Source organism: Acartia tonsa, chromosome 2 (assembly GCF_053477335.1).
Source record: "Acartia tonsa isolate MP-2025a chromosome 2, ASM5347733v1, whole genome shotgun sequence".
Lineage (NCBI taxonomy): Eukaryota > Metazoa > Arthropoda > Copepoda > Calanoida > Acartiidae > Acartia > Acartia tonsa.
In genome coordinates, this window is record NC_137261.1 from 57080851 (window position 1) to 57094106 (window position 13256).

Below are 13256 nucleotides of genomic sequence, written 5' to 3' on the forward strand. Positions count from 1 at the left end.
TTTTGGAATTTTGAAAAAAATATCAATTTATATTTTACACTGCTATGCATTGTTCTCGTTCTTGTTTATAATTAAAAAGAGAACTATTTAATGCTTCTATAGGTATGTTAATCATTTTTCTAGTCTAAATATAACTATAATTTCAGCATTTTTTAAACATCATTATATTCAAGTTATTGTAATTTTTAAATAAAATATCAATATCAAGAACTATTGGAACAATTTTATAATGCAAAACAAGGTGTTATAAAGTGTAGGATCCCTCACAATATCTATCTGTCTGTCTATAATGCATTACACATGTAATGCTAATAGAGAGGATGCTATAAGAGTGCTCTTATAATGTGAACTTCTCATAATTGAATGGGCTTCCTGAAACCAGAGACCATAAAGTTGGCCTAGTCACTACAAGGGGGAGTGCAGGAGTATCCAGGGGGAGGTGCTTGTAAAAGGGTATTTTTTTTTAGGGATAAGGGTAATCACCCCCCTTAATATATTATGGGGGGTATAAAACCAGCCTTTAAAATTTTTTTTTAAAAGGAGTAAAGAAAATCCTTAAAACTTACAAATCTAGGAATCAAACTAGCACCCCAACCAATAATCGGTTCCATGCCAAATGTAGGAGTGGAAAAACATTGGAGGGACAAATGCTTGAGTCCCAAACGTCAGAGTGGAAAAAACGCAGGAGTGGGACAAACGTTGGAGTGGACAAACGCAGGATTTTTGGGACAAACATCGGAGTGGACAAACACAGGAGTCCCAAACTTTTTTTTCAATTTTGAATTTTTTTTATACAAACACAGCCCCCCCTACCTTCGTCCCGTAACTTTTCTTAGTTAGGTTAGGTTAGGATATAGGCTAGGGGGCTGAGCGCTGCAGCCATAGTCATTATTTTGTAGACAAGGGTATAAAAAATTTCAAAATTGTAATATTATTAAAATAGTAGACACTCCTAGGTTTTATTTAAGCAATGTCCACTCCAATGTTTTCCACTCCAACGTTTGTCCACCTTGATGTTTGTCCACTCTGACGTTTGTCCCATTCTTACGTTTGTCCACTCCGATGTTTGGGACTCCTGCATTTGTCCACTCCGACATTTGGGACTCCTATGTTTGAGGTAGAACCCCAATAAGTAAATCTCAATAAAACTTGATAAAATTATGCAAAATATCAAAGTATTCAATCCCTGAAATTCAACCATCTAACTTGAATAGGAGTAGAGAAAATCATGAAAACTTGAAATGTAGGAATCGATATAGCCCACCCCAGTTTTTTGGCAAATCCTAATGAAACTTGATGAAAATATGGAGTATTAATAGAGTGAGAGAATATTCAATCCATGAAAATTTCAGCCTTCTATCTTTTATAGAAGCCGAGAAAATATTGTTTTCCCCTTTCTGTCTCAGACAGACAGACATACCAATGAACAGACATACAGATGAATGGACAGACAATGGACGGACAAATATTTTGAATTATAGAGTAGCTTCACTACTAAAAAACTAAATAGGATAATTGTTGTACACAAATTGATTTCAGTATGTTTTAAATGAGCTTACTTAATCAAGGACGTCCAAGCTTTTTGATTTGGGGGGAAGGGGGGGGGGAATTGAAATATCTAAATTTGGGCATCCCCATGTTCATTTTGTGGGGTAATCTTTATATAATAGAGGCAAGGACGTCAAAGCTTTTTATATTTTTTTTTTTTTGGGGGGGGGGGGGAAGGGGAAGATTAAAAATTATGGGGTTGCCCCAAATTAATTAAAGTGTTCACGAAGCTGGGAAAAAGTTGATATATGTCACTGATTAATGTTTTTTAAGAGTACTTTTTTGAGAATTAAGTCTTAAATACTTCCCATTTAAAAGTAAATCAAACTTTAAAAAAACGAATTTATTCCCTTGAAAACATCGTTGTATTTTGAGTTTTATTATACATATCTTAAAACCTATCAAAATCGACAAATAACAATCTTTTTGTTGAAGTTTACTTGCAAATTTAGAGTAGAATAAATTCTTTTGTTACATACATATTAAACTAACCAAAAAAGTTTGTAATTTCTTTTTACGGGGAGATTAAATGATTTTTACCGAAAATCGAAAAGATATTACCAAATATGGGTATAAGGTCAGCTGATTTATAGTTGTCGATTGTGTAACATAGCACCCTCATCCTATCTCAATATTTACTACTTGCTAAAAAAGCTTCAACATACTGCAGAGCTAAAAATACGATTAGGCCCCCACATAATTGGGGGATTTTACTATAGATTGAGAAAGTTTTTAGCTATTATGGTTTTTTTATTTTGGGGTAAAATTCTTGCTTAGATTATATTTGATTAATTAACTAAAATCTATAAAAGATATTTAAAAGAAACAATCTTTGAAACATGAATTAATTTGCTATAAGCGTTTTCTGAGTACAGCACAGCCAGGTTAAATCAAATACACACACACACAAACATACATAGGACTCCACAGAACTTGATTGTTTAATACTTCAAAACATGGAATAAGATAAAGAGACAACACAAATTATATTCTTTTAATATTAAGCTGTTATTCATGGATGTACATTAATTAAAGCAAGGCTTTTATCTTAATCCTAAACACAATGTAAAGATGGTTCCTGAGGTAATAAATCAAGTCAGTTACCAATAAACCTATACAAAAATTGAAATAAAATAACATGTTTTTTCAGTTATGGGAATAAAATTATTTACTTTTTATAGCTATTGAAATTTTCCCGTACTGGTCCAAACTTACAACTTAAAATACACTGAAGGGACTGCGACTTTTACAATATTTAGTAATGTTTGGTTTCTATACTTCAACTTAACAAAATCCGTTGGTACCATTTGTACCACAAAAGATAAGGAGGGGGACGGAGAATGGAAAAGGGAAACATGAATGCCCAAGGTAAGTGAATGAGTGTGTGTGTGTGTGTGTGTGTGTGTATAATGACAGATATATAATTAAATTCGACACATTACGAGATTATTTTACGATGATAAAATGCTTTTTTTTATGTAAATACTATAGAAAGACTGCTATATTTTATGCTGAATATGAGCAGCAAATGATATTTGTTTATTCTATTTAAACATTTTAATTCTTAAATATCATGCTTTCTACAGATTTAATCAATTTTTCTTTTGTCACTATACCTGCATAAACAAAGTGGTATTTGGTTAATGATTTTTTAAAATAAACCAAACTTTTTCATTACATTTTAGAGAAAGTTCAAAGATAAATATTAAAAGAGATATATTACAAAAATATTTTCTAAGTATCAATTTTTTTGTTTTTATCTGCAAGCGAAGAAATAACTTATTTTCTCTTAGTTTAATTGATGCTCAGATTTTAACATTATTTTCATGTGGAAACACTCTCCGCATTTTAAACTGATTTTTTTCTAACTTAACTGAACTTTTAAGGCATAATTCTTTGAAAATTACTTAAAATATAAAAAAAGGTAAACGAAAATGCATTTTGAAAAATTAAATTCGCGATCACTTTAATAACCCTTAACCCCCCCCCCCCCCACCGGGACATCCCTTTACATAAAGTAATGATTATAAAGTTGCTAAGTACCTTACTGCTACAAAAATCATCTTCCAATATTTAAGATTAATTCTAACACGCCTGAATTAACAAAAAGAGCTAACCATGGCGTGGATATACACATCCTAATTGTAAAAATGTTTTGCTTTTTAAAATTGTAAATCAATTATTCAGGAATCATTTTACTTTGATTATTTACTAGCAGCTGCGCTCCAAGCATCTAGGAGCTCTGTAATTAAAGGAGTAAGGAAATTAGTAAAATAGCCTTATACTTTACCAAAATCTTAAGCTACAGACAAAAAAGCTTTATATAATATGTATTAATTTGTAAATCTGCAAATGATAAAATATGACCTATTTTTTTCTCTTTAAGGATTCTCTTTAAACACCTCCCCCTTTTTATATAAAGATGCTAATTCCCCCCCAACCCTAAGAGGATATAAGCAGTAAAAAACGCCGCAGGGGGCACAATTTTCTAACACTTCTTTCTTATTTAGTCTTTTAAAAGGATTCAAAATGGATTGACATATATATATATTTTTTTTTCAACTCTTATTTTATACATCTTAATTGGAACTGATGATCTATTTTTATAGAGAAACATATGTATTCCATCAATAAAAAGTTAAAAAATTAAGTGTGTTTATACATATAATAATTACTATATATAATAGGATAATGAAATGCAGCTGTTTTAAGGTATGCCAGCTTAATAATACAGACCGATTCAATAATTGTGTTAATATGTTAAGATGTCAAACAGGGGGCGTCCAAGCTTTTTTTTTTGGGGGGGGTAAAAAATTTTAGGGGGGGGGGTAATTCGTGTTTGGGGTGGGTAAAATGGCGTGCGAAGCGCGCCAAAATTTTTTTTACCCCCCCCAAAATTTTTACCCCGGGGGTAAAATTTGATTGGGGGGGGTATTTACCCCCCCTAAAGTCTGTTGGGGGGGTAAATACTCCCCCCAAATCTGTTGGGGGGGGTAATTACCCCCCCCAAACTAATTTACCCCGGGGGTAAAATTTTTGGGGGGGGTAATTTAATTATGTAAAAAAAGCACCTACCTAATCTATTAAGTTAATAAGTACTATCCTATAACATAAAGTAGTAAGTAAGGTTTATTTGACTATAGCTTCAGATTTCATTACTTTTAATACTGAGTTCTCCTTTTTAGGAAAGCTTCACATAGATCCCATGATGGTTCCACACTATTATAGGTCAATCCTTTGAGTGGTTTTAGGCTATTTTTCTCCTCCCTTTTTACCCTTTAGAAAACACGAGTTCTTAGATGCTAAGGGCGCCACTACTATTCAAATATATAGTAGTATCTCATTCTTTAGAACATAAAAATACAATAATTAACTCACTAACCAATGAACTAATATGATTATACTTTAAAGTGAAGCGTCTTATAGGTCCTGGTAAGTTTTATAACTAGTTTTGAGACACCCTGACAAATTCCAAAAGAAATCGCCTATAGAAATTCTTTTTCATTATTTAATGAAATATTTAATTTAGTTAGGTATCTATTTTATGGAATCTTCAGTGCTTTACAATTACATCATAGATCCCCGGGATGGTTTTAGCCCTTATAAAGGCCCAAGCAAATAAAACATGATCAAACTATTAAATTTTTTGTTATCATGGTTAAGAACTGTTTTAACTGGTTGGACTATATTGGGGTATAGTCCCTTTTGTGGCAACGCTCTTTAAGGGGCGTTTCTTCGTTTTTTTCAAACAAGCTTCTCTCCTATTTCTAGCCCCTGCGGGGGGCCAATTGCTTAACCATGTGGGGCAATCACCTAAACCAATATAACCTATCCTAAAATAAACTATCAAAAGCCATTTAGGATATACTTTTCATTAACTATTAGGAGACCAAACGAGGAACATAAAATATATTACACCTCAAGGCTCGAGTCACACTATGACTTTTTTAGGGGGGGAGCGGGGATTACTCCCTCCCCCCCCAAAAAAAAATGTTCAGTAAAATTTTTTTTTAAGAACATTCAATTTGGGGGGGGGGTAAATACCCCCCCCCAAAAAAAAATTTTTAAAGAACATTTATTTTGGGGGGGGTAATTACCCCCCCCAAAATGGTTTGGGGGGGGGTAAATACCCCCCCCAAAATCGTTGGGGGTGCCTACGGCACCCCCTAGGTAGGGGTAATTTTTTTTTGGGGGGGGTATTGTTCACAAAATTTTGGGGTGCCAAATGGCCCATTACCCCCCCCCTTGGACGCCTATGATGTCTAACTTTAAAATGGTGTAATTATAGTTATATTTAGCCTAGAAAAATGATAAACATACCTATAGAAGCGTTAAATAATTCTCTTTTTTATAATATAAATTTTTTTAGAAACAAGAACAAGAACAATGCATAGCAGTGTAAAATATAAATTGATATTTTTTTTCCAAAATTCAATTCCCTCTGGTGATGTTATAAATAAAATATCAAAAGTCAAATTTAGGTGGATGTTATATGAATATATAAAGCTTCTTTACAGCCAAAAAAATTGGGAAAAAAATATCATTTATGGAGCAACAACAAAAGTAGGTTTATCACAAAACCTTGATTGTTTAGTCAGCTGTTCTATAAAAAACCAAGTCATTACCTGTATATTATAAAGCAATGCCAGGCGATTAAAATGAGGTATTAAGCACTTTCTAACTCCAAAAATTGATTCTTCTAGAGCAAAAATTAGTTTAGCATTTTTGGTGACTCAATTTTGAAATTTGATTTGAAGCAAGAGAAAAATATTAAAAACACATACTTTTTTCTATCTAAGAGGCAAATTAATGGTATCAATATATTCGCAAATGTCTTATATACAGTTTAATACACTTTTAAGTCCATTATTTTTGGGCTTTGAGTGAACGTCTAATAAGATTGATTTTATCTCTTTACATAATTCTTCCTAAAATTTTTTTATTAGCTTATGAAGCTTTTTATTATGCATAAAAAATGACTTCATACTGTCATACCATTGGTGAATTGAAATGTATTCTGGCCTACCATTGGTAATTTAGTCTGTGTATTTGTATACCATTATTAGTCATTTGTATTGTATGACGTAATTTTCTATTGACACTATACAGAGCTTCTTATCTTACTATTACATCGCCACAAATTGAAATTAATGTGTTTTTAAAAAATGATTATATCATTTATCTATAAAATGATAGATAGAACCTTGTTTATAAGTATATTGGGAATATGGAAAAAAACGAAGAAGCAGGTTTCGTCGTATTTTCAGGGTTAGAACATCCGCAGGGGCTAGAAATAGAAGAAAGGCTAATGTGAATTATGACGAAACCCGCTACTTCGTTTTCTTTCTTGTATATTATACAGTAAATGATAGGTTATCGTTTCAAAAACTAAAGATAACACTAACAGTACATAATGTATAAAGATAAACATCTGTCAATGGGTAGAATCTTAAATACCCAACTTTTGAGTAAGAATTGCCTTGAAGCAATTCAAATGTAATATCAAGGTGACCATAAACTTAGGAATAGGACAATGGGATTCATGTTGAGGTCTCGTAATAGTCAGGGATCTAAAGGGATAAGACAATGGTAGAAAAAGTGATGTACATCGTCAATGATGATACCAAAAGTATCCCCTCTGTAAATTACAATTTGTTGTTGAAACGTTTGGACAATCAACTTAACCCTTACAGATCGGGGGGGGGGGTCATATTGACCCCCCCCTCTATTTTTTCAATGTCATTTTTTTGTAGGGATGATAGAGAGTTGTGACTTCATGACTTTTTAAGTTTAGTAATTATACGTCGGCAAGAGTTGATTTTATTAGGATATCTGGTCTGTGTCGGTCGTGGTGTCCGGTCAAAGTCGGTTGGGTAGCACCAAAATTTAAAAAAAATTCTAAATAAATCTTAATTTCTACATTATGACTTTGTATAAAAGGTAGAAACCTAAAATTTTTTTGGTGAATACTGAGATATTAATGACCTTATGAGAAAAGTGGTGTTATGACCGTTTGACCGCACCCTGACCGACTTTATGACCGATTTTTGTCCGGCTTTTACTACAGACATATATCATGAATATCGTGGCTTCTATTACAGCTAGAGACCTATACATTTTTTTGGTAAATCCTTGAGCAATAATAAACAGATAAAAATATTAATTGGCGCCGCCAACCGCCGTTTTACCGCCGTAACCGCCGAAAATGGCGGTTTCCATTATTTGCCGTTTTTTGGCGATGATCAGAAAAAGTAATTTTTTTGTTATGAAAAATAAAATTTTTTCTTAAAATTTGGTCTTCCTAGCTGCAAAATTGGCCGCTCTACAGCAGTTTTAAAATTTAGCGGCTGGCCGCTAAAAAGCGGCTAAGGAGCGGCCTGGCCGCTATGACTAGAAAAAGTAATTTTCTCTAAAAATACACATGAACCACCAGAAAAAAATTTTACGTCTTTATCTGTAACAGAAGCCGAGATAGAGGGGGGGGGTCAATATGACCCCCCCCCCCCCGATCTATTAAGGTGGGAATAGGGGCCCGATCTGTAAGAGTTAATGAAAAAAACAATGCAAATTAAATGAAAGACCCCAAAATTGTTAAGTCAGCGAATGATAAAACGATTTTTAAAAAAAACTTTGTGGACTAGTGCAATAAATGGCCCAACTTTCCCTCCCTCCCTGCGTAATAGCAAGTACACTATAATTGCATATTTAGATTATTTATCTGTCATTGTTCTATCACTTTATCCCTGGAAACTGACCCTGAGTTAAATGGTTTCAAGGAGAGATTTTTAAGCTTTGATCTTTATAATCAGAGATATACGGGATAGGGAACAAGGATTGTTATTTATCTCTTCGTATTGTAGACAGCTTACCGCGGATATTAGAATATAAAAAAATATAATATTAAAACAAGTTTTGTTATCCACGAGGGGCCGAAGGCTCGGGCTAACAAAACTGATTTTTTATATTCGTGGAATATTTTCTGCAATATGATGCTATACATGATTTTTCAGTATGGCTGAGAACCGGTTATAATCCAGCGGATATTAATAGGTTTCGAAGCCATACTGGTATATTAATTAAATTGAATTGAATCTTTACTGGATAATCTTTAACTGCTATATCCCTTAAATTTCGTGGTTTATGAGATTTATATTTGTATCACTCAGATATTTGATTGTCATTATGTTCTTTTTAATTTTATCAAAGAAAATTATAATGGGGATCGTAAAAGATGGGCAATTTGTAGATTGATTCAATTGTCATTTTTTCCAGGGAAGGAGGGAACATTGGACTGTTTTATTATACTAGTCCTCACAGTTTTCAATAGCGTTTTCTTATTCGTTGGCTTAACAACATTGGGGACTTCCATTAAATTTGCATTAATTGGTTTAATTAGTTGAGTGTCCAAACGTTTCAACCAATGATTGTATTCTACAGAATTGGTGATTTTGTGTATCATTGAAGATGTGCATTAATATATTAGTCATTGTCTTATCCCTTTAGATCCCTGAATATTTTTAATTGATTCGAGGAGTGAAGCTATACTTGAAATGTGCTACAGTTGAGCAATTGGAGTATTTATCATTACTAGTAGCACAGATAATCTAATATTTGGATAGTTAATAACCAATGATCTAAAGAGATAAGATAATGGCTGGTAAATAAGTGTACATCCTTAATGATGTTACACAAATTATCCATTCTGTAGATTACAGTAAGTTAAACGTTTGGACACTCGACTTAATGAACCAACCAATCAAAATTCAATAGAAGGTTGTAAATTCTTCGAATAAGATACGTTATTATAAGACTTGGGGGACTAGTGTAATAAACAGTACAATTCCGCTTCCTTCCTGGATTGCAATTAAAACTTGCTTAGATGTATCTAATACTAACTCTACCTTTTTCAGGATTTAGATCTATTGATGAGGACCTAACTGGTGAAATAACCTCTCCTAGCCTGGGACTTATTGGAGGTGGCAGCCTTCTACCAAGCTATACCACTACAGGCATATACACAATTTATTAAACTCCAAAATGATATTTGAATCTTTATAATTATATAAAAGTAACAGGATCTGTGTGTTTCTGTCTGCACCGAAGGATCTCTCTAACCTCTTTGATACGGTTCTCCTTTTTTTAAAACTAAAATAAAAATTAAAGGGGGGGGGGGTAGAATTTCCCCCCCCCCCTTAATGGTGGTAAAGCTTGGACATTGCAAGTTTTAGAATCAAATCAAGATTTAACTCAAATCGAAAGATAGAACGTGTTTACATAAATTTGGGAAAAGCTGCAATTTTCATACCTATGTCCCCTCCTTTCCTGCCCATTTCCTAGTTTCAACTAGACTTATTTTTATTTACTTGTTTAAAAAAGTGCTCTTGTCATAATTGTAGTTCTTTAAAGTATGCCCATTTAAATTGAACAATTTACAATTTATAAATGATTTATGATGGTAGTTTTAGGCCTATAGAGTAAAGCATATATTAACTCTTTATTTTACCCATGGACCGTGATTCAGCAAAAAAAATTCTATTTAAAATTGCTGAAAATTTGGATATTTGTGTCGCGTATTGTTGGTTTAGACTAAAGCGTTGTGGGTAAAAGGGAGGGGGGAAAGGAAGTGGGTTGTTGGAGATTTTCGCTTAGAGTTGTTTGTCAGAATCCTGAGGTGGATTCTTAAAAAAAATTGCCCCACTAATCGCTTAGTGGGGCAAAATCCACCAAAATCACATTAAAAATCTTCAAAAATTAAACAAAATCATAGAAGGGTTATGAACATAAGATTTTATTTAATTTTTGTAGTTATTCTATGTGATTTTGGAGGATTTTTCACGAAAACAATTTTGCCCCACTAAGCGATTAGTGGGGCAATTTTTTTAAAGAATCCTCCTCTGGTGCCTCTGATTTTACCTAATGGCTAAAATAAAAAGGAATATTCTAAGAAACATTCAATTAAATCAATGCCATGCAAAGGGTTTTCCCAAGGGGTGTGAACCTTGAGAAAATGAATAAATGGAATTCACCACCCATTTACAATCCAATTCTAGTTTATATATATTTTTTGTTATATTGAAAACTTATTTCTTTCATTGCAAATTGTTTTAATTAATAAATGCAATTCTTTCTTTGCAAAAGGAATAAGTAATCCTCCACTTAAATCGATTAAGTGAGTTTTTGTCCATAGAACGTATAAGGAATTGTTTGTTAAACAAAATTACCCCTTAGAATTATTTTTGGAAAAGTTTTTACACTGCTAAGTTTTTAGCCAACAAAGGAGTCATTTGTCGATACCACAAAAGTACCAAGTTAAACTAGTGTATTTATTATTGCAGGGTGGGAAGGGACAATGGGCTTTTTAATTCCACTCCTCCCTAAAATTTTAAAATAACTTTTTCTTATTCGTTGGCTTACCAATTTTGGGGACTTTTATTGAAGTTTAACTTATTTTATTAAGTTGAGTGTTAAACTGTAATCTACATATGGGGTAATTTTGTGTATTATCAACTTATCGACCATTGTCTTATCCCTTTAGATCCCTGTTAATATTGTGTATATCTTCCTACAGGGTATGCTAATAACAACAACAAAGAAATATTCGCCGACATCCGGGTGGAGGCGGACAAGAAGAATCTTCTCACGCTGCCGACAGACCCGAACAAGATGTATATAAAGTCTGGGAGCTCGCGACCCTCTGCGGAGGTGATTGTGTACCCCATGGGCCAGCTTCTCAACCCACCACGTAGCCAGGGATGGATATTTTCTTAATTATATGTTATTTTGAAAAGGATTTACAATGTTTTTGAGAAGAAAAGAAAAAATTGAATCTTATTACAGTCAGCTTTCCGCGGTTATTAAAAGTGTATTAATGTTTTGATTTTAATATTGGAGTAAAATTGTCCGATGCATTACATGGGAAATTTTTTTATATTTAAATAAGTAAAAGTAAGAAGAGCCCCAAGGGTTAATTTACTGTAGCCCCTAGAGCTCATGCCCCGCTGTAGGATTAGTGAATTTGCTAAAAAATGAAGACAAATATTTAAGTATCCATCTCTGTTTAGACTGCCCAATTCCTAAATACTGGAACAGGAAGTGCAGAAATTATGTCAGTAGCTGGATCAGAGACAAGGAAATTTTCAATTTTTTAGTAGCGTAGCTAATAAAGGTATGAGTATAGATGTATACTCCAGACAACTGCCTGGCCAAGAAATGTTTTTTTTTCTAGCAATTTGTTTTCGATATTTTGTAACTTGACTTGGATGTATTTATGTATCCGACGCTATTGAAAGTTGGCATAAGGTCCCAATCCCCTCTATTTTTTTATTTTAAAGCGGAGCTTTTGTTTTATGGGGTTAAGTCATTGTCCCTGCGTCCAATCTTCTTTTTTCTTTTTGAATTTGCCTAAGTATTATACAGAAAAGCTCTTTAATTTAGGGAGGATGTGGACATTGGACTGTACATCATTCTGGTGCCCATTGGTCTTTAATAACGTTTATAACCACCATCTTAAATGTTTGCTCATAAACTTTAAGTACCTTTATTGAAATTGACTAGTACCTATTGTCCAAATCCTTTAACCAAAAATTATAATGTACCGAGAGGGTAATTTTGATTATTATCATTGAAAATGTATATCATTTTATCGTCCATTTTCTTATCCCTTTAGAGCCCTGGCTGTAAATGTAGACAACCAAATAGTTAAACCGTGCATACTAATTAATTGAATTATAATGGTTTACTAGAACTGCCAAATTACGAGACCAGGTGCCGGCTAACAAGCCTGGCAATTCGGGCGATGGCAGTAGCAGCCACCAGCAGCCTAAAGGAATCTTCCAAACTCTGATGAGAGGTGCTCATGATGATCTGAAAATTATGGGCAATGTTTTCAAGCATTTGACTGGTGCTTGAGTGATTGATTGATTGCAATTAATTAGATGATACCTGTTAATATTGGAAACAGTATGTTGACATTCAAGTTTAGTGGTTTATGTCGACATATGCTGATAGCAACATTAATTGTTAACAGGGAAACAAGCCATAAAAAGTTATTTTTTTTAATTAAACGGTTAATCTTGATTTTAAACAGTGATGAGTGATAAAGAAGGGCGTGCCTAAGAAAGGGGATGTCAGTCCTCCCTCCGCCCCTCAGGACAAATACCCAGCAAATCTCTGTTCACGCGCCTTGATGAGTGAAATATGCATTTATTCCATACATGGTCAAACATTCAGTGAAATTAAAAACAAATACTCGTATTTACATATTCATATGCAAGTCAAGTGTAAATTTTGTCAATATTTGCACATTTATTTTCTGCATATTTATCTTTGCAAAAAAGGACAGAATTGTTGTATGTATGTATGAAAATAATACAAAATTTAAAGATCAAGGACTTAAAAAATATGAATTTTTATTATAATGGATGAATAACCACTAGTCATTCTAAAGTATTAGTTTATTGATGGAAAGTTATCTATCTATATATGGTGTATATAGGTTTTTAAAAAGGTTAATCTATGTGAAGATATGTTTATTTTACTAAAGATATTAATGAAACTGTTTTTAGATCCAATAATTTAGGTAAACCCCATAAAGTTTATTTTTTTCTAATGTAGCTAAACTTCAATGTTACTGTATTCAAAAGGATAAATAATGTCTCATGTGGTTTTTGAAACCATAACTAAAAGTAAAAGTAACTTAAATTAGGCAA

The 13256-nt window shown here is 33.0% G+C and overlaps 1 protein-coding gene across 1 annotated transcript in view; it reads left to right on the forward strand.

Annotated features, from left to right (window-relative positions):
- Positions 1-11316, forward strand: part of LOC145312629 (uncharacterized) — a 15891-nt gene extending 4575 nt beyond the window's left edge. Inside the window, exons 2-3 of the mRNA XM_080151889.1 lie at positions 9459-9557; positions 11117-11316. Of these exons, the coding sequence (XP_080008015.1) occupies positions 9459-9557; positions 11117-11316 (299 nt within the window). The remainder of the gene's footprint in view (positions 1-9458; positions 9558-11116) is intronic.
- Positions 11317-13256: the final 1940 nt, after the last annotated feature.